Source organism: Jaculus jaculus, chromosome 6, assembly GCF_020740685.1.
Source record: "Jaculus jaculus isolate mJacJac1 chromosome 6, mJacJac1.mat.Y.cur, whole genome shotgun sequence".
Classification (NCBI taxonomy): Eukaryota; Metazoa; Chordata; class Mammalia; order Rodentia; family Dipodidae; genus Jaculus; species Jaculus jaculus.
The window spans coordinates 166,687,619-166,704,662 of record NC_059107.1 but is presented as its reverse complement, the minus strand read 5'-3'; the positions used below and the strand labels follow the sequence as shown (position 1 = coordinate 166,704,662).

General features: G+C 53.2%; 1 protein-coding gene across 3 annotated transcripts in view; it reads left to right on the top strand.

Annotated features, from left to right (window-relative positions):
- Positions 1-14,946, top strand: part of Plxnb2 (plexin B2) — a 30,437-nt gene extending 15,491 nt beyond the window's left edge. For 2 of the 3 annotated variants that reach the window (XM_045151755.1, XM_045151753.1), the window contains exons 3-38: positions 446-1,547; positions 1,865-2,047; positions 2,131-2,259; positions 2,898-2,998; positions 3,140-3,266; positions 3,517-3,670; positions 4,399-4,513; positions 4,609-4,717; positions 4,822-4,923; positions 5,405-5,497; positions 5,858-5,939; positions 6,010-6,170; positions 6,268-6,416; positions 6,542-6,650; positions 6,888-7,024; positions 7,180-7,350; positions 7,727-7,856; positions 7,968-8,195; positions 8,312-8,488; positions 8,603-8,742; positions 8,912-9,012; positions 9,138-9,367; positions 9,463-9,644; positions 9,911-9,977; positions 10,140-10,286; positions 10,819-10,975; positions 11,116-11,216; positions 11,300-11,384; positions 11,566-11,720; positions 11,811-11,971; positions 12,041-12,188; positions 13,281-13,345; positions 13,473-13,548; positions 13,943-14,017; positions 14,102-14,231; positions 14,315-14,946. In XM_045151755.1, the coding sequence (XP_045007690.1) occupies positions 459-1,547; positions 1,865-2,047; positions 2,131-2,259; positions 2,898-2,998; positions 3,140-3,266; positions 3,517-3,670; positions 4,399-4,513; positions 4,609-4,717; positions 4,822-4,923; positions 5,405-5,497; positions 5,858-5,939; positions 6,010-6,170; positions 6,268-6,416; positions 6,542-6,650; positions 6,888-7,024; positions 7,180-7,350; positions 7,727-7,856; positions 7,968-8,195; positions 8,312-8,488; positions 8,603-8,742; positions 8,912-9,012; positions 9,138-9,367; positions 9,463-9,644; positions 9,911-9,977; positions 10,140-10,286; positions 10,819-10,975; positions 11,116-11,216; positions 11,300-11,384; positions 11,566-11,720; positions 11,811-11,971; positions 12,041-12,188; positions 13,281-13,345; positions 13,473-13,548; positions 13,943-14,017; positions 14,102-14,206 (5,541 nt within the window). In that variant the 5' untranslated portion in view covers positions 446-458 and the 3' untranslated portion in view covers positions 14,207-14,231; positions 14,315-14,946. The remainder of the gene's footprint in view (positions 1-445; positions 1,548-1,864; positions 2,048-2,130; positions 2,260-2,897; positions 2,999-3,139; positions 3,267-3,516; positions 3,671-4,398; positions 4,514-4,608; positions 4,718-4,821; positions 4,924-5,404; positions 5,498-5,857; positions 5,940-6,009; positions 6,171-6,267; positions 6,417-6,541; positions 6,651-6,887; positions 7,025-7,179; positions 7,351-7,726; positions 7,857-7,967; positions 8,196-8,311; positions 8,489-8,602; positions 8,743-8,911; positions 9,013-9,137; positions 9,368-9,462; positions 9,645-9,910; positions 9,978-10,139; positions 10,287-10,818; positions 10,976-11,115; positions 11,217-11,299; positions 11,385-11,565; positions 11,721-11,810; positions 11,972-12,040; positions 12,189-13,280; positions 13,346-13,472; positions 13,549-13,942; positions 14,018-14,101; positions 14,232-14,314) is intronic. The other variant, XM_045151754.1, reaches the window with a different exon arrangement.
- The last annotated feature ends 2,098 nt before the right edge of the window (positions 14,947-17,044 follow it).

Genomic DNA, 17,044 nt, shown 5'->3' with positions numbered 1-17,044 from the left:
GGCCCTAGCACACCCATTCTTTCCCTGTCTGTCCCCCCCCCCCCTTTCCTTGCAAATAAAATAAAATGAATTTTTAAAAATAGTATATAAATAGGATGTGGTTGGCTGGGTTATGTGCAGTGTCTCTGGCCTTCAACTTCAGTCTGGTTTCAAGCTGTACCATGTAAATGCGTGGTATGGATCCACCTGTCCATAGGTCCTAGGACTATCAGCCTGGGCTTGTGACCTCTGACCATCTCTAGCTTCTTGGGACATGTGTGAATTTCTAGAAAACTACCTAAAGCAGCTATTCCTGTCACCTTGGGGTTCATACAGAGCCCATAAACCTGTACGGCCTATCTTCTGGTCACTCAGGGCAGGGACTGGGTAGAGTGGGGCCTGGGTAGGCCCTTGACAGTGAGTACTCTGGGGCTTGAGTTACCCTAACCCTTCTCTCTCCTCACAGGGTTCCAGGGGCAATGGCTCTACCTCTCCTGGCCCTGACCTTCCTGGGCCTCGTGGGCCTGGGAGCAAGCCTGCGGCCTCGCAAGGTAGACTTCTTCCGCAGCGAAACAGAGCTGAACCACTTGGTTGTAGATGAGACCTCAGGTATGGTCTATGTTGGGGCAGTGAATGCACTCTACCAGCTGAGTGCTGACCTGCGCCTGCAGCAGCTCGCTGTCACAGGCCCTGCCTTGGACAACAAGAAGTGCACACCACCCATTGAACCTAGCCAGTGCCATGAGGCACTACCTACCAACAATGTCAACCAGCTGCTGCTGCTTGACCCAGTTGGGAAGCGCCTGGTTGAGTGTGGCAGCCTTTTCAAGGGCATCTGTGCCCTGCGATCCCTGAACAATGTCTCAGTGCGCCTCTTCTATGAGGATGGCAGTGGTGAGAAGTCCTTTGTGGCTAGCAATGATGAGAATGTGGCCACAGTTGGGCTGGTGAGTTCTACACACCCTGATGGCAAGCAAGTGTTGTTTGTGGGCAAAGGCAATGGGCCACATGACAATGGTATCATCGTGAGCACCCGCCTGCTGGACCGAGCTGAGGGCCGGGAGGCCTTTGAGGCCTATTCAGACCATACCACCTTCAAAGCTGGCTACTTGTCTACCAACATGCAGCAGTTTGTGACATCCTTTGAAGACGGCCTCTATGTTTTCTTCGTTTTCAACCAGCAGGACAAACACCCTGCTCGGAATCGCACACTGCTGGCACGCATGTGCAAAAATGACCCTTCTTACTACTCTTATGTGGAGATGGACCTGCAGTGCCAGGACCCTAGTGACCCCCAGGGCTCTGCCTTTGGAGCCTGCCTGGCTGCCTCTGTAGCCACACTGGGTGCTGGCAGAGTGCTCTATGCTGTTTTCAGCAGGGATGGCCGGAGCAGTGGGGGACCTGGTGCAGGCCTCTGCCTGTTCCCTCTGGATGAGGTCCATGTCAAGATGGAAGCCAACCGTAATACCTGCTACACAGCAACCAAGGAGTTAGCAGCTACACCCTCAATCCGTGATGTCTTCTATAAGCCCTTCCATGGCGAGATCCAGTGTGGTGGTCACGTGCTAGTATGTGTCCCATGCCTGTTAGTGGGTGTTTGTGTTCCCTCCTGGTTGCCAGGGTATGTGTGTGCATTTTAGCTGAGACTCCTGACGCATGGGGCTTGCAGAAGTAGGTACTGCTTCTTGGCTGGCATGTTCCAGGCCCATGCTGGGTGGTGTTGTATACATCAGCGAATGGATCCTTTTCATGTGGGCCTTTATGCTTGGGGACATGTATGGGGGCAACATGGAGGGTAGGACCTGACCTCTAGCTCATAGCCCTAGTAGGAAAGGTCTTTGGAGCCAAAGAGGTCAGTACCCTCTGCTGATGCTATGATCCACAGGGTGCCAGCGAGAGTTTCCCATGTGGCTCAGAGCACTTGCCCTACCCACTGGGCAGCCGTGATGGACTCACGACTACAGCCCTGCTACTGCGCAGAGGCCTGAATCTGACAGCGGTGACAGTAACCACTGAGAATGGCCACACTATTGCTTTCCTGGGCACCTCTGATGGTCGGATCCTCAAGGTTTGACCCTGGGCCGGGAGGCTTCTGAAAGGTTTGTTTGTGCATGAGGCCCCTGCCCTCATGGACTGCCTTGGTGCTTATAGGTGTACCTTGCCCCAGATGGCACTTCTGTGGAGTATGGCTCTATCCTCGTGGAGATCAACAAGAGAATCAAGCAGGACTTAGTACTCTCTGGAGATGGGTCCAGTTTGTATGCCATGACCCAGGACAAGGTCAGCCTAGAAATGGTCCCAGGAGGCTGTTATGATCCAGGCTATTGTAACAGGCCTACAGGGCACCACAGGACCTGGCCTTGGGCAGCTAGGGAGGTTCTATGCCTGTGTGTCCCGGTCAGTCTGCATTGCACCCTTGTTGTCTCTCTGTCATGTGTGTGTGTGTGTGTGTGTGTGTGGTTTTTTTTGTTTGTTTTATTTTGTTTTCCCACATAGTGGTGGGATTAAGCCCAGGTCTTGTGTGTGCTAAGCAAGTGCTGTACTACTGAGCTACATCCCATCGCTCCCTGTCTTTGTTCTATGCCTCAACTGGGTTTCCTTGATCCCAAGCTTGTAGGGGGTTAATGCAAGTCACCTCCCTGCCACCAGGACCCATCCAGCCCAGGGGAGGTACCAAGACCCCCAGGAGACCCCTTGCCTGGCAAGGTGTGTCTGAATCCTGGACCACATGTCATGGGTTGCCTCGTCTGTCTCCACTCCTAATACCCACAAAGCTTGAGTTGGTGTCTCAGGCTTTCAAGACTCAGAGAACAATGTGGGATGAACTGAAAGTCTCAGGAGACTGTAACAGTGGAGGTAGGACCCTGTGTCTATAGGCCATTGCCCCCTTCATTGCCCTGCTGCCCCCCTACCCTCAGGTCTTCCGACCCCCTGTGCAGGAGTGTTTGAGCTACTCCACCTGTGCACATTGCCGTGACTCCCAGGACCCCTACTGTGGCTGGTGTGTCATCGAGGGACGGTGAGCACTTTGGTCTTGCCCTGGTGGCCTGGAGGGCCATGGACTGAGTTGAGGAGGGAGCATAGCTCTATCCTAGGGAGAGCAAAACCCTGTCTTAAGACTGAGGGGCACTGTGGCTAAGGTTATCTTTCATCTTTGCAGGTGTACCAGAAGGGCCGAATGTCCAAGGGCTGAGGAAACTGGCCACTGGCTGTGGAGCCGGGACAAGTCCTGTGTAGCTATTACTGGTGCTCAGCCACAGAACATGAGCAGGCGGGCCCAGGGGGAGGTGAGTGGCAGAGGTAGGGTGAACAGCAGAGGCAGGGGCAAGGAAGCCACTTCTACTGGGTAACCTTAAGGGCATTTGATACAAAGTAAAGTGAGATTCTAGAGGACTTTTAGGGGCTTCAGGCTACACGTGCTTGGGGTGGAGTTGGAGGACCCCTCCAACTGTCTAGTCTTTGCCCTCCATACCCCAATACTTGGTAGTGGGTTGCTGGGGTTAAGGGGCCCTGATGTAAGCCATTTCTCTCCTACAGGTGCAGTTGACTGTCAGTCCCCTCCCCACCTTGACCCAGGAAGATGAGTTGCTTTGCCTCTTTGGTGAATCACTGCCACATCCTGCCCGCATGGAGGGAGATGCTGTCATCTGTAACTCCCCAAGCAGCATCCCTAGCACACCGCCAGGCCAGGGTGAGACCTCATCCTTCAGCCTCTAGGTCTATATACATGCTCTAGCCTGTGAGCACCATTTGTGAGCTGGCTCTGGGTGCAGGTTGCTCTTGGTGGTCGCTGGGGGGAGATTTATCCCATAGCCTGACAGCATCTTACTCTTGCCCTGGAGTACTGTTGATTGAATCTGGAGACGAGGCACAGCTCTGTCCTGAAGAGAGCAAGATCCCTTGCAAGTCAGTGCCCTAGGCACTGTCCTCTGTGTAGATACCTATTGTTCCTCCCTGCCATGTGTCCAGTCTGAGACAACTAGAACTGTCCCTCAAGGCTGGGGACCTGATTGTGGGTTAGAGCAGATACTATTCCTGTCTCTCGAGTGTTGAGGGCCAAGGGGGCCACACAGTGACATGAGCAGGGACCTGGGAGGCCCTCCCACCCAGACTCCAAGGAGCCTCTGCCCTCAGCACATGCAGAAACAGAGAGAGGGTGTGAAAGCAGCATAAACCCTTGGGAGAAAGATGAGCTCAGCCCTGGGAGCTGACACCTGAGCCCAGGTCTGATGGCTGGCAGTAGGCCAGCTGAGCCTGCAGATTGAGGTGTTTACATTGGGCCTTCAGGCCCCAAGACAGGCCTGCCCTTAGCTGGGCACTAGAGGAGGTCCAGCTCCAGCCCTTGTTGCCTGTTGTCCCTGGACTTTTTGCTCTGGTCACCATCTGACACCATCCCTACTTCCTACCTGCCATCTGTAGACCACGTGGCTGTGAACATCCAACTTCTCTTCAGACACGGTAGTGTCTTCCTCACCTCCCACCAGTACCCCTTCTATGACTGCCGGGAAGCTATGAGCCTAGTGGAAAATTTGCCGTAAGTTGCAACCATCTTTTAAGGCCCCCACCCTGTCCCGCACCCAGCACCTCTCCTACCTCAAGACTCTTAGCCACTTAGGGCCCTCTCTCTAGGTGCATCTCCTGTGCCAGCAACCGCTGGACCTGTCAATGGGATCTACGTTACCATGAGTGTCGGGAGGCCTCACCCAACCCTGAAGATGGAATTATACGTGCTCACATGGTGAGGGTTATTGGCTGGGGTGGCTGGCTGCTTGTCCGTGACCATATGGTGAAAGTCATGGGCACTGAGGAATGTTCTGCCTGACCAGCTTAACTCTCTCCCAGGAGGATAATTGCCCCCAGTTCCTGGCCCCTAGCCCTTTGGTCATCCCCATGAACCACGAGACAGAAGTGACCTTCCAGGGCAAGAACTTGGACACCGTGAAGGTTGGGGAGAACCTGGGATAGAGCTGGGCTATGTGGTGGAGGGATCAGACTTGCTTAACAACAGTCACCCCTCTGGAGTCCCTGGGCACACCTGTGACCTTTTCTAGTTGAGGCCCAGCTAAGGACAGAGCAGTCAGAAGACATGGGAGGGTAGAAGCAGTGAGGGAGACATGGGTTAGAAGGGCCTGAGCATGGAGCAGAAGGGAGCCAGCTGAAGTTATGAAAGACTGGGAAACCAAGTGAGCAGGGTGATGGGATCAGAAGTGGATTAGGTGGCAGAAGTACACTTACCAGGAATATTTCTCAGCTTCTGCAGACACAAGGGGGGCTTGAATGGCTTCAAGGGCCTTTGGACACTAGCCCTAGGAACACTTAAGGAGTGGGACTGGGGCCTCCAGGAAGGGAGGCCAGGACTCTGAGGCTCTGGAGGGCTAGGTAGGTGCTTGGCCTGTTCAGAGTGTACTGACTGGACTGTCTATAGGGCTCCTCTTTGTACGTGGGCAGTGACCTGCTGAAGTTTGAAGAGCCAGTGACCATGCAAGAGCCAGGGATGTTCTCTTTTAGGACCCCAAAGGTATGGCTACAGATCAGGCTGCTGGACCCCAGGGTCCCTGGGAAGGGATATTATCTCTAGGACCCCCAAGGGGAGGAACTGAAGGGGGGGCTTGGACCAGTGGAGGTATTAGTGGTCCCTGAGTATCTCTGCTTGTGTCCCTGTCACCAAAGGATTCAGTCTCCCACCTCTGATGGCACACAGCACACTCATGTGTACATGGTATGTGTGTTTGGTCTCACTCCTGGCCACCTGACCATCCTACTGACCCTGGACAGTAGAGAGACCCTGTGGCTATTGTGCCTACATGATACTCACCCCGATGACCCTCACCTGAGTATTGAGGCAAGGAGTACAGTGTATCCGTTCATGTACTTTCAGCTGTCCCATGATGCCAATGAGACACTGCCCCTTCACCTGTATGTCAAGTCCTATGGCAAGAATATTGACAGCAAGCTCCAAGGTACGTGGGGTCTGGCCAAGGTGGGGTTGGAGACAAGGTTGACCATTGACTGTATACTTTTCTTCCACAGTGACCCTCTACAACTGCTCCTTTGGCCGCAGCGATTGTAGCTTGTGTCTAGCCGCAGACCCTGCCTATAGGTGTGTGTGGTGCCAGGGACACAACAGGTGTGTGTATGAGGCTCTCTGCAACAATGTTACTTCTGAATGCCCACCTCCAGTTATCACCAGGGTGAGTCCAATCTCAGCCTGGGCTGTGCCCTGATTCCAGCTTGCATCTCCAGTCTATCCAAACCACTGGGCCACTCACTAGATTCTGCTGATTTCAGATCCAGCCTGAGACAGGCCCTCTGGGTGGAGGCATCCACGTCACCATCCTTGGGTCCAATTTGGGTATCAGAGCAGATGATGTGAAGAGAATCACTGTGGCTGGTCAAAATTGTGCCTTTGAACCAAAACGGTACTCTGTATCTACTCGGTGAGTAGGCTACCCTTAGTTGGTGCCCCTTGGCTAGTTGTAGGGTCATAAGGTCTGATGACTAAGTAGATGGGTACTTACACCTACAAGTGTGCAAGAGCTGTAGGAGTTATGTCTCCTATCAGGATTGTGTGTGCGATTGAGGCTGCAGAGGAGCCCTTCACTGGGGGTGTTGAGGTGGATGTCAATGGGAAGCTTGGCCGTTCCCCATCCAGTGTTCAGTTCACCTATCAAGTAAGTCTCTGACCCTTGAGACCCTGGGCTGGCCTTGCAGGTTGGGAAGATATTAGTGGATCTGACTTATGCTGCTGGCTCTTGGACTTTTTTGGGGGGGTGGGAGAGGGTTGGCTGGCTGCTGAAGTAAGAGAAGACAGGCCCTGTTCTGCTACCTTCTAACAATAATTAGTGTGTGGTGGAGGTCTGAGCTCAAAGGCTGTGGCCCCTGAATCTGGCATGCTGTCATTCTTTCAGCAACCCCAGCCCCTCAGTGTGGAGCCACGCCAGGGACCACAGGCAGGTGGTACCATGCTGACCATCAATGGCACCCACCTGGACACAGGCTCTAAGGAGGATGTGAGGGTGACCCTCAATGACGTCCCTTGTGAAGTGTGGGTGTCGTCTGTAGCTGCTGAGTCTGGCTGGCCCTGGGGACAGGGTGGGGGCTTTCCCATCATGAGCTTGAGTCTGCATTAGAGGGGACAATAGAACCAGCCTGATCTGGCCTAGGATTGAGACTGATGCTGACAGGCACCTCCCATCTCAGGACGAAGTTTGGGGCACAGCTGCAGTGCATCACAGGCCCCCAGTTGGCACCAGGCCAGGTGGCCCTAGAGATCTCCTATGGGGGCTCCCGCGTGCCCAGTCCTGGCGTCTTCTTCACCTACTGTGAGAATCCAGTGCTACGGGCCTTTGAGCCATTGCGAAGCTTTGTCAGGTGTGGCCTCTCCCCCCCCCCTGGCCAGTGCCCTCCTCCTTTGTCCTCCACATCTTCCCAGTGTTGCCTGCTGACCTGGCAGAAAGGAAGGTTATAAGACTGGGCAGGACAGCAGAAGGAATGGGCTTCTTCTTTGGAACCCAGAAAGGCAGGCTCTGGGTAGTGCACTCTTAGACCTTGAGTGCTACTCTCTCTGCCTATGACACCTCATACGTTCTGAGTACCCTTGCTATTCTGTCACCTCCCAGTACTCACTGCCTAGCTGGGGGATGAGTGGGAGCTGGTCGGGGGAGCCTAGAAAGTGTTTATCCTGAAGCTACCTAGGCATCTGTTTCCTGGCCATGCTCTTTCAAAGCACTGCTGTCTTTCCCCCCAGTGGCGGCCGGAGCATAAATGTTACTGGCCAGGGCTTCAGCCTCATCCAGAAGTTTGCCATGGTTGTCATTGCCGAGCCCCTGCAATCTTGGCGACGGCGGCGGGAGGCTGGACCCCTGCAGCCCACAACGGTCAGTCCTGCTATAAGCTGAGGGTTCAGTTCCATTGCCAGCCAGTGGGGACATGCCTGGGAATGGTTAGGTCTACACCAAATGGCCTGATGTCCCAGACCTGTCCCACAGGTCATGGGCACCGAGTACGTGTTCTACAATGACACCAAGGTGGTCTTCTTGTCCCCGGCTGTCCCTGAGGAGCCTGAGGCCTACAACCTCACTGCACTGATACAGATGGATGGTCACCGTGCCCTGCTGAGGACTGAGGCTGGTGCCTTTGAATATGTGGCAGATCCCACCTTTGAGAACTTCACGGGTGGTGTCAAGAAGCAGGTCAACAAGCTTATCCATGCCCGGGTGAGAAGAGCCACAGCATGGGAACCGGGTGCCTGAGTTATCATGGGGCTTGGGTCTATGATCCAGGCTGAGGAACCCTCTTGGACTTCCTAACCTTGCAACCCACCCCCTTCCAGGGAACCAATCTGAACAAGGCTATGACACTGCAGGAGGCTGAGGCATTTGTGGGTGCTGAGCGCTGTATCATGAAGACACTCACTGAGACTGACCTGTACTGTGAGCCCCCTGAGGTGCAGCCCCCACCCAAGCGGCGGCAGAAGCGAGACATGACACACAACCTACCTGAGTTCATTGTGCGTAAGGGTGGGTGGGCTGCAGAGGGCTTAGTTATGTCCGGCAGTGCTGGGCTTGTGGGAGAAGCCACTCCAGCCTATGCCTGCCAGAACTGAGCCCTAGCCTCCACACAGGTAAAGTTTGGCTCCCGTGAGTGGGTGCTAGGCCGAGTAGAATATGACACACGTGTGAGTGATGTGCCTCTCAGCCTCATCTTGCCTCTGGTCATTGTTCCTATGGTGGCTGTCATTGCTGTATCCATCTACTGCTACTGGTGAGTCCTGTACCAGGCAGGCTGGTGACATTCTCTTTGCCTCTCCTGCCATAGCCCCTCCGGCTGTACCCACTGCTGTCCTGCTGAGAGCAGATGTGCAAAGCCTACTAATTTTGAGCTGCCCAGTTGCTAACTTACCAGGACCTAAGAGCTGTTTTGTGCCCCACAGGAGGAAAAGCCAGCAGGCTGAGCGTGAGTATGAGAAAATTAAGTCCCAGCTGGAGGGCTTGGAGGAGAGTGTGCGTGACCGCTGCAAGAAGGAGTTCACTGGTAAGGGACTCCTAGGGCAGGTAGATCCCTGGCTGTTACAGGCCACTGTGGGAAGGAATGGGAGAAGAGGTTGGGTGGTAGCAGGAGGCCAAGGATGCCTCACTCTGGCCTACCACTCCCCCTAGACCTGATGATTGAAATGGAAGACCAGACAAATGATGTGCATGAGGCGGGCATCCCCACGCTGGACTACAAGACCTACACTGACCGCGTCTTCTTCCTGCCCTCCAAGGATGGTGACAAGGATGTCATGATCACCGGCAAGCTGGATATCCCCGAGTCACGGCGGCCCGTTGTGGAGCAGGCCCTCTACCAGTTCTCTAATCTGCTTAACAGCAAGTCCTTCCTCATCAATGTGAGCAGGGAGGGACCTGGGCAGGGGACAAGGGAATAGGGTGGGGCAAGGCTACAGGACATGTGCTCAAGTGAGCTCTGATCACCATCCTGCAGTTCATTCACACCCTAGAGAATCAGCGGGAATTCTCAGCTCGTGCCAAGGTTTACTTCGCTTCTCTGCTGACTGTGGCACTGCATGGGAAGTTGGAGTATTATACAGACATCATGCGCACACTCTTCCTGGAACTCATGGAGCAATACGTGGTGGCCAAGAACCCAAAGCTGATGTTGCGCAGGTCTGTGGTGTGGAGGGTCAGGGTGGAAGCTGTGGTGATGATAAGTGGGGAGCCTGGGCCAGACTCTGGTAGATGGAAACCAGATCCCACCCCCCACTACCTTGTGGTCTTTGCTGGTCACATAGCCAGTCTGGATGATAGGCTTACCCAAAGGGGCTTCATTGCCTGTGTGCCTGGATAGGGATGCCAGGCTGGCTGTAAGGGTGGAAGAGCTCTTGGAAGTGCCACTTGGGCCTTAGGCATACTAGGCCTCTCTGTACTCCCAGGTCTGAGACAGTGGTGGAGAGGATGCTGTCCAACTGGATGTCCATCTGTCTGTACCAGTACCTCAAGGTGAGTTCTACCCCAGAGTCGAGGGTGTGATAAAGTGGTGCCGTCACTCCTAACATACTTACTTAGTTTCTTGAGGTGAAACCCACTGAGCAGGTCTGCTTTCTGCCCCAGGTATGGTCAGTCCCATACCTTCAACTCACACAGTCCCCTGTGTTGCTCTAGGATAGTGCAGGGGAGCCCTTGTACAAGCTTTTCAAGGCCATCAAACATCAGGTGGAGAAGGGGCCAGTGGATGCTGTTCAGAAGAAGGCCAAGTACACCCTCAACGACACGGGACTGCTGGGGGATGATGTTGAGTATGCACCTCTGGTAAGTCTTTCACAGCCAGAAGTGACAGGAGCTACAGAGACTGAGCTAGGAAGTTGGACCCTACCTGTTCACATGCAGTAGCTTTTGGGAGTGGGAACAGCCAAGCTGGTGTGGTGCTGGGGATTCAGGACCAGCATCATGACCAAAGGCCATTTTGTCAGTATGTGTGAGTGTGAGTTCTCTGTGCTGTACCTGTATAACCAAACTGCCAGTACTTACAGTGCTTGGGAAGATTAGGTCAATGGACTGACATGGGCTCCCCTAGAGAGAGAGGGCTATAAGCACTATCACCTCCATCCAACTGCATCTTGGGTATCTAGTCATGCTACAGTGTGTGTGATGGAGTATGGTCATGCATACACACAACCTCACATGTGTATGCTGTGTATATGAATGACCTCCCCCTCATCCCCATCTGGAGCCCAGGAAGGGCAAAGCCAGGTCATCCTGGATAGGCCTTGTGTGGGGCAGAAGGTGGACGGAGCATGAAAATACCTCCCTAGCTGACCCTTCATCCTGTATTCCCTGACAGATGGTGAATGTGATTGTTCAAGATGAAGGTGTTGATGCCATCCCAGTCAAGGTCCTCAACTGTGACACCATATCTCAGGTCAAGGAGAAGATTATCGACCAGGTGTACCGCACACAGCCCTGCTCCTGCTGGCCCAAGCCTGACAGTGTGGTCCTTGGTGAGTATTACCTGTTCATGAGGCTCGTGTGCCTGGCTCTGCCCTAGAGAGGGATCATACCCAGTCAGCTTCTGCACTAGAGGTTGGAGATGGGCAGTGTGTAGTCCTGTGGTCAGGAGCTGAGCTGTGTCCTCCTACAGAGTGGCGTCCTGGGTCCACAGCCCAGATTCTGTCTGATTTGGATCTGACCTCTCAGCGGGAAGGCCGGTGGAAGCGTATCAATACTCTCATGCACTACAATGTAAGTATGGGGATGTCCTCTGTGGAGCAAGGGTAAAGATTCCACAGTGGGGACATGGTCCTGTCTAATAATTCTATTCCTAGGTCCGGGATGGAGCCACTCTCATCCTGTCCAAGGTGGGGGTTTCCCAGCAACCAGAGGACAGCCAACAGGACCTGCCTGGGGAGCGTGAGTCCATGCCCCACTTTGTCTCCTCTAGCTCCTGGAGGTCTGTGAGGACTACATCTACCTTATGCTGCCATCTAGGGAGAACTTCTGGGGGAGAGGCACCAGTCCTACACACCAAGCTCCAGGCCATGCCTGCCTTGAGCCTAGGCTAGGGCAGTCCCTCAGCTGCCTGCTCCCATAGGTCATGCCCTTTTGGAGGAGGAGAACCGTGTATGGCACCTTGTGCGGCCAACTGATGAGGTGGATGAAGGCAAGTCCAAACGTGGCAGCGTGAAAGAAAAGGAGCGAACCAAGGCCATCACAGAGATCTACCTGACGCGACTGCTCTCGGTCAAGGTGACAAACTCTCATGTGCACCCCTGCCACCCACACAGGTACATATGGGAGGTGAAAGAAGGTGAGTCACACTGAGCTCCCTCTCCACAGGGCACGCTGCAGCAGTTTGTGGACAACTTTTTTCAGAGTGTGCTGGCACCTGGGCATGCAGTGCCACCTGCAGTCAAGTACTTCTTTGATTTCCTGGATGAGCAGGCAGAGAAGCATGACATCAGAGATGAGGACACCATCCATATTTGGAAGACCAACAGGTGAAGCCCTGCCCCACCTGTGTCCCACCTGAGCCCAGCAGCCCCTTACTCCCCATCCGTCTGCTGCAGTTTACCCCTTCGGTTCTGGGTGAATATCCTGAAGAATCCGCATTTCATCTTTGATGTGCATGTCCATGAGGTGGTGGATGCCTCCCTGTCAGTCATCGCACAGACCTTCATGGACGCCTGCACGCGCACAGAGCACAAACTGAGCCGTGTGAGTGGGGACATGGGTTACAGAATAAAATCAGCTGCCCAGGAGGAGGGATAGAGAGGGCTGGGCTAGACAGTGTCCATGGCAGTGGCCCAGGAAAGCTGTGGCTGAGATGAGGATGAGTTTGGGATGAATCAAAAGTTTGTCTAAGGGATTAGGGATTTAGCTCAGTGGATCAGTGCTTAAGACCCTGGGTTTGGTCCTCAGCGCCTGGGGCTGGGGGTTGGGGTAAAGCTTGTCTGGTCAGGTGTGGTGGCACATGCCTTTAATCCCAGCACTTGAGAGGCAGAGGTAAGGGGGATCACTGAGTTTGAGGATAGCCTGAAGCTACATAGTAAACTCCTTGTCAGCCAGGGCTGTACCTAGACCCTACCTCAAAATAAACACACAAATTTTGTCTGTGGGCTGGAGAGATGGCTTAGTAGTTAAGGTGGTTGCTGTCTCAATGACTTGGGTTCGAGTTCCCAGTACCCACATAAAACCAGATGCACAAAGTGGCAAAAGCATCTGGAGTTGTTTGCAGCAGCTAGTGAGCTCCCTGGTGTAACCATTCTCTCTCTCTCTCTCTCTCTCTCTCTGCTTTCAAATAAAAATAAATAAATAGCTTGTCTGAGTCGGGCATAGTGGTATATACCTTTAATGCCAGCACCCAGGAGGCAGAGGTAGGAGTATTGCTGTGAGATTGAGGTCAGACTGGGACTACAGATTGAGTTCCATGTCAGCCTGGAATACAGCAAGACCCTACCTTGAAAACACAAATAAGTGAAAAAAAAAAATTAAAAAGCTTATCTAGTGGAGGTTTGTACATTTTGGGCTAACACTTGGGACAAAAGCAGGTGGAAGGTGACCAAGGCTGTGGGGCTGCTATGAAGATCACCCACTTTCTTTTGCCTCTTACAAGACCTCTATCACTGCTTGCTTGTCCCCATCCCCAGCCTCCAGTGCCTCTTCCTTACATAGGCAGAGGAAAGCAAGTTTTACTGCAAAGTCAAAAGTGCAGTTTTCTTGATGAATGTGGTGGGTTGGAGCCGCACCACTGCTTTTTAGGACTGAGTTGCTGAGCCTCTCAGTGTCACAAGGCTTTGTTCTCCACAGGATTCTCCTAGCAACAAGCTGCTATATGCCAAGGAGATCTCCACCTACAAGAAGATGGTGGAGGAGTAAGTGTTGCCCTGCCCTCATCTAGACCTGAGTTCCCACCCTTGACCCCTATGGAGAAGGTCTAGGGGGATAGCTAGGGCCTGTCCTTACTCCTTCTATCTGTCCCCATAATCCTCTCACCCCTAGTTACTACAAGAGCATTCGGCAAATGGTGCAGGTCAGCGACCAGGACATGAACACACACTTGGCAGAGATTTCACGGGTAAGGGCCACAAGGGTCTCTGATGGCCCCTGCTGAGCCAAGTATTTGAACTACTGAGCTGGCTGGAACTGTATCTATGAGGAAAGAAGCAGAGGGTGGGCCCAATGGTCATGTCAGTCAGAAAGGCCAGCCCTGAGTGTGTGTCTTGGGAGAAGGTGAATGCATGTGTCTATAGAGGCTGGTGTGTGGCCAGTGAGCCACTCAGAGCCCTGTCATGCCTCCCTCACTGGTGTGAGCTCTGTGTGTGTCCCTGATGGTGTGATCCTAATGCTCATGTGCCTGTGATAGTTCTACACAGCCACTACATCACGTCCTGCTGTTCTATGAGATTGACCTTGGGCTTCCACAGCCCTTCCTCATGGTGAGTGACACTATAGACACTGTAATCCCCCAGGCACACACAGACTCCTTGAACACACTCGTGGCGCTGCACCAGCTCTACCAGTATACACAGAAGTACTATGATGAGGTAGGATCTAGGTCCCTGGGACAGGGAAGCCCCTCCCCCATCCTCCCCCACCTGTGATCTGACAAGTTCTCCTGCCCCACTCAGATCATCAATGCCTTGGAGGAGGACCCTGCAGCCCAGAAGATGCAACTGGCCTTCCGCCTGCAGCAGATTGCTGCTGCACTTGAGAACAAGGTTACTGACCTCTGACCATCTGTGCTGCCTTCAGATGCAGGTGTGTGGTAGCCATACCTGGCATTGGGCAGCCCACTGGAATGAGGCTGCATTGGCTGTAGCTGAGCTCTTCTCTCTCTCCAGCAGTGGATGCACCCAAGGCATTTGGAGGGGTGCAGTGGGCCCACCTCTTGTAGACTGTAGCATCTTTCTCCTGAGCAATACTGCCTGGGCGCCCAAGCCAGCACCAGCTCCTTCCCATGGCACCAGCATTGGGTGTTCTCTGTGTTGTCTCCTGAGTGATTTGCAAACGTGCCTTACAAAGCCACGCCAGGCCACTGGGGATATTGGGACTTCAGCCTCCCCTTTCTGTGCACCAGCAGCCTCCTCAAGATACCCTGGGTTTGTTGGCCCTGGGAGAGATCTGAGACCAGCAGGTCCCTGGGCCAGTTCCTGGACTGTGTCTGTTTGCCAGATGGAAGGAGGAGAAAAAGCGGTACAATGCCTTCCTGACCTCACCTGGCCTCCCTGTGGGGCGCAGGCACTCCAGGTGAACTCGAGGGCTGTCATCGGCTCCACCTTAAAGGTCAAACTGGACGTCAGACGTCGGGGCCCAGGTGGCCATAAGGACCCAGAAGCCTGGTGGTCCTGATCTCAGCCTGTCAAACAGGCTGTCTTGGAGGCCTGTCTGGGAGTGGTAGAGCAGCAGCTCTTCCAGGACTACCCAGCCCTTTTTGTAAATTTTGATTGTAAATACAATATAGCTGTCTTTTTAACTCTCTGGTTGGATGCCCATCTGTCCCTGCTCAACTGTCTCCCTCCCTGGGCCTGTGATACAACCTCTTCCTACATACTAAGGTGGGGCCCCTATGTGGGCCAGTCCTGGACCTGTTTGGTCACAGGGACTGGGCCAAGTCCAGCACTTTCAATTTCTATAGTCCTCAGCTTCAGTGGCTTCCAACCTTCCTTTCTTTTGGGTTGGGATGTTAGGAGTCACATGGACATAGGCAGTAAGGCATTAGAGAAGTGAACCATGTCCTAACCTTGTATTCTCCATGTTCATTTCTAAGATATGGTCAAGGCAGGACCTACATAGTATATTTAGTAAGTCCCTATTAATGTACAGATCCTGTGGACACTTGTGTAGCCTTGAATCTTAAGGGGCCTCAAAGTCAGTTTTTGCTCAGTACAAAAAGCTGCCCAGGTTGCCTTGGGGCACAAAGTTTGAGACCTGAGAGCTAATAGTACCTTAGGGTCTAAGAATCTGGCAGTGGGGGAGGATATTGCTTTCAGTCCTCAAGCCTAGAGGCCCAGAAAACACTCTAGTACCAGTGTGAGACCCAGGAGGTCAGCATCATTCATCCCACATGATTTTTTGGGACCCACTCTGCTATAGGCACTTTCCTGGATACTAAGCACCTAGCAGCAAGTTGGGTAAGTGGGTCAGCGCTTGGGGACCTTTCCTTCCTGTTCTTAAAATACCTACTGGTGGCCAGGCATGGTGGCACACACCTTTAATCCCAGCACTCAGGAGGCAGAGAATCACCATGAATTTCAGGCCACCCTGAGACTACATAGTGAATTCAAGGTCTGTGCTAGAGTGAAACCTTACCTCAAAAAAAAAAAAAAAAAAATTATCAGAGTCTGTCCACAGCGTGAAGTAGGGGCCAGCTTCATTTTGGCTGGATCCAAATGCTTGTGTCTCTGGGTCCTTTCCGTCTGAACTGTTTTCAGAATGCACTGTCACATTCTTATCAGGAGAATCCTGATGGGATGTTACAAGCTCCCTCTGCATCTGGATAACTAGTGTGAACAAGGAAGAATACCAAGCCTACTGCTGACATCCCCCACACAGGGCTCTCCTTTCCCAGAGACCAGGCTGGCTGGGCAATTGAATAGTGCCGCTAAGTTAGAGCAGGGGTGAGGGGGTCATACCTGGTTAGAGGACTGTGAGCCTTGAGGCCAGGCTTCCAGACTGAATCCCTGCAGACCACCTTTGCTCAAGGTAAACCACTGGAGAGGCAGAAACATACATGCTATGAAGCTTTGGGGGTAAGCTGGCAGCCCCAACAGGCCTGAGGTAGGGTATCCACCCCATAGAACCTTTGGAAGACAAATGAGTTGAAGGGCTTGACTTTAGTGGGGGGGGGGGGGCAGCACAGGATAGAAACTAGGCCTCTGTGTTGGGGTGCTTAGAGGTGGGTATGCCAGGTTTGAGTGGCAGAATGCCAACAGACTTTGGTGACCTGTTGTACTTCCTGTTGTGGTTCTTCCCATTTTCCTCCCAGTGTATTTGAGAAGGGAGAGGCTTCTGGTAACCTCCATGACATTCCCTAAATCAGCCCTTCCTACCAGATTTTCCTTTTAGGATGTGCATTCTGACCACTGGCAGAGACAGACAGGAGCCTGAAGGAACAAGCTGACCTTTGGAAAGCTGTTGCAACTATTCAGTGAAGGGCTGGAGCAGTAGGGGGCAATGACATGGAGGGATGGGATGTGGTTGATATTTAGGGGTGGCACTGAATCACAGCAGAGAATGGAGACAGGATCCTAACTGGGCTCCTGTTGCAGGGCCCCCACACCTGCCCCTCTAGTACAGTGCTATTTCCCTGTTCCTGCCTCAGGGTTGTCTGCAGGTTCAGCTCAGTCTGTGTTACTTCTCCATAGTGAGTTCCTTGACCCACACCAAACTCTGATCATGTCAATCCTTGAAAAGGACCCCTTAACACCCACTACCTGCTGAAATTCAGAACTGTAGGGTTTGATACCACAAGGGCCCTAGATGCACTGAGGAGGGAATCCCAGTGCAGTTTTACTGAGGAATGACAGTTCACTGAATACCAGCTAAGCCCAGCAGGGTCCAGGGTTGACAAT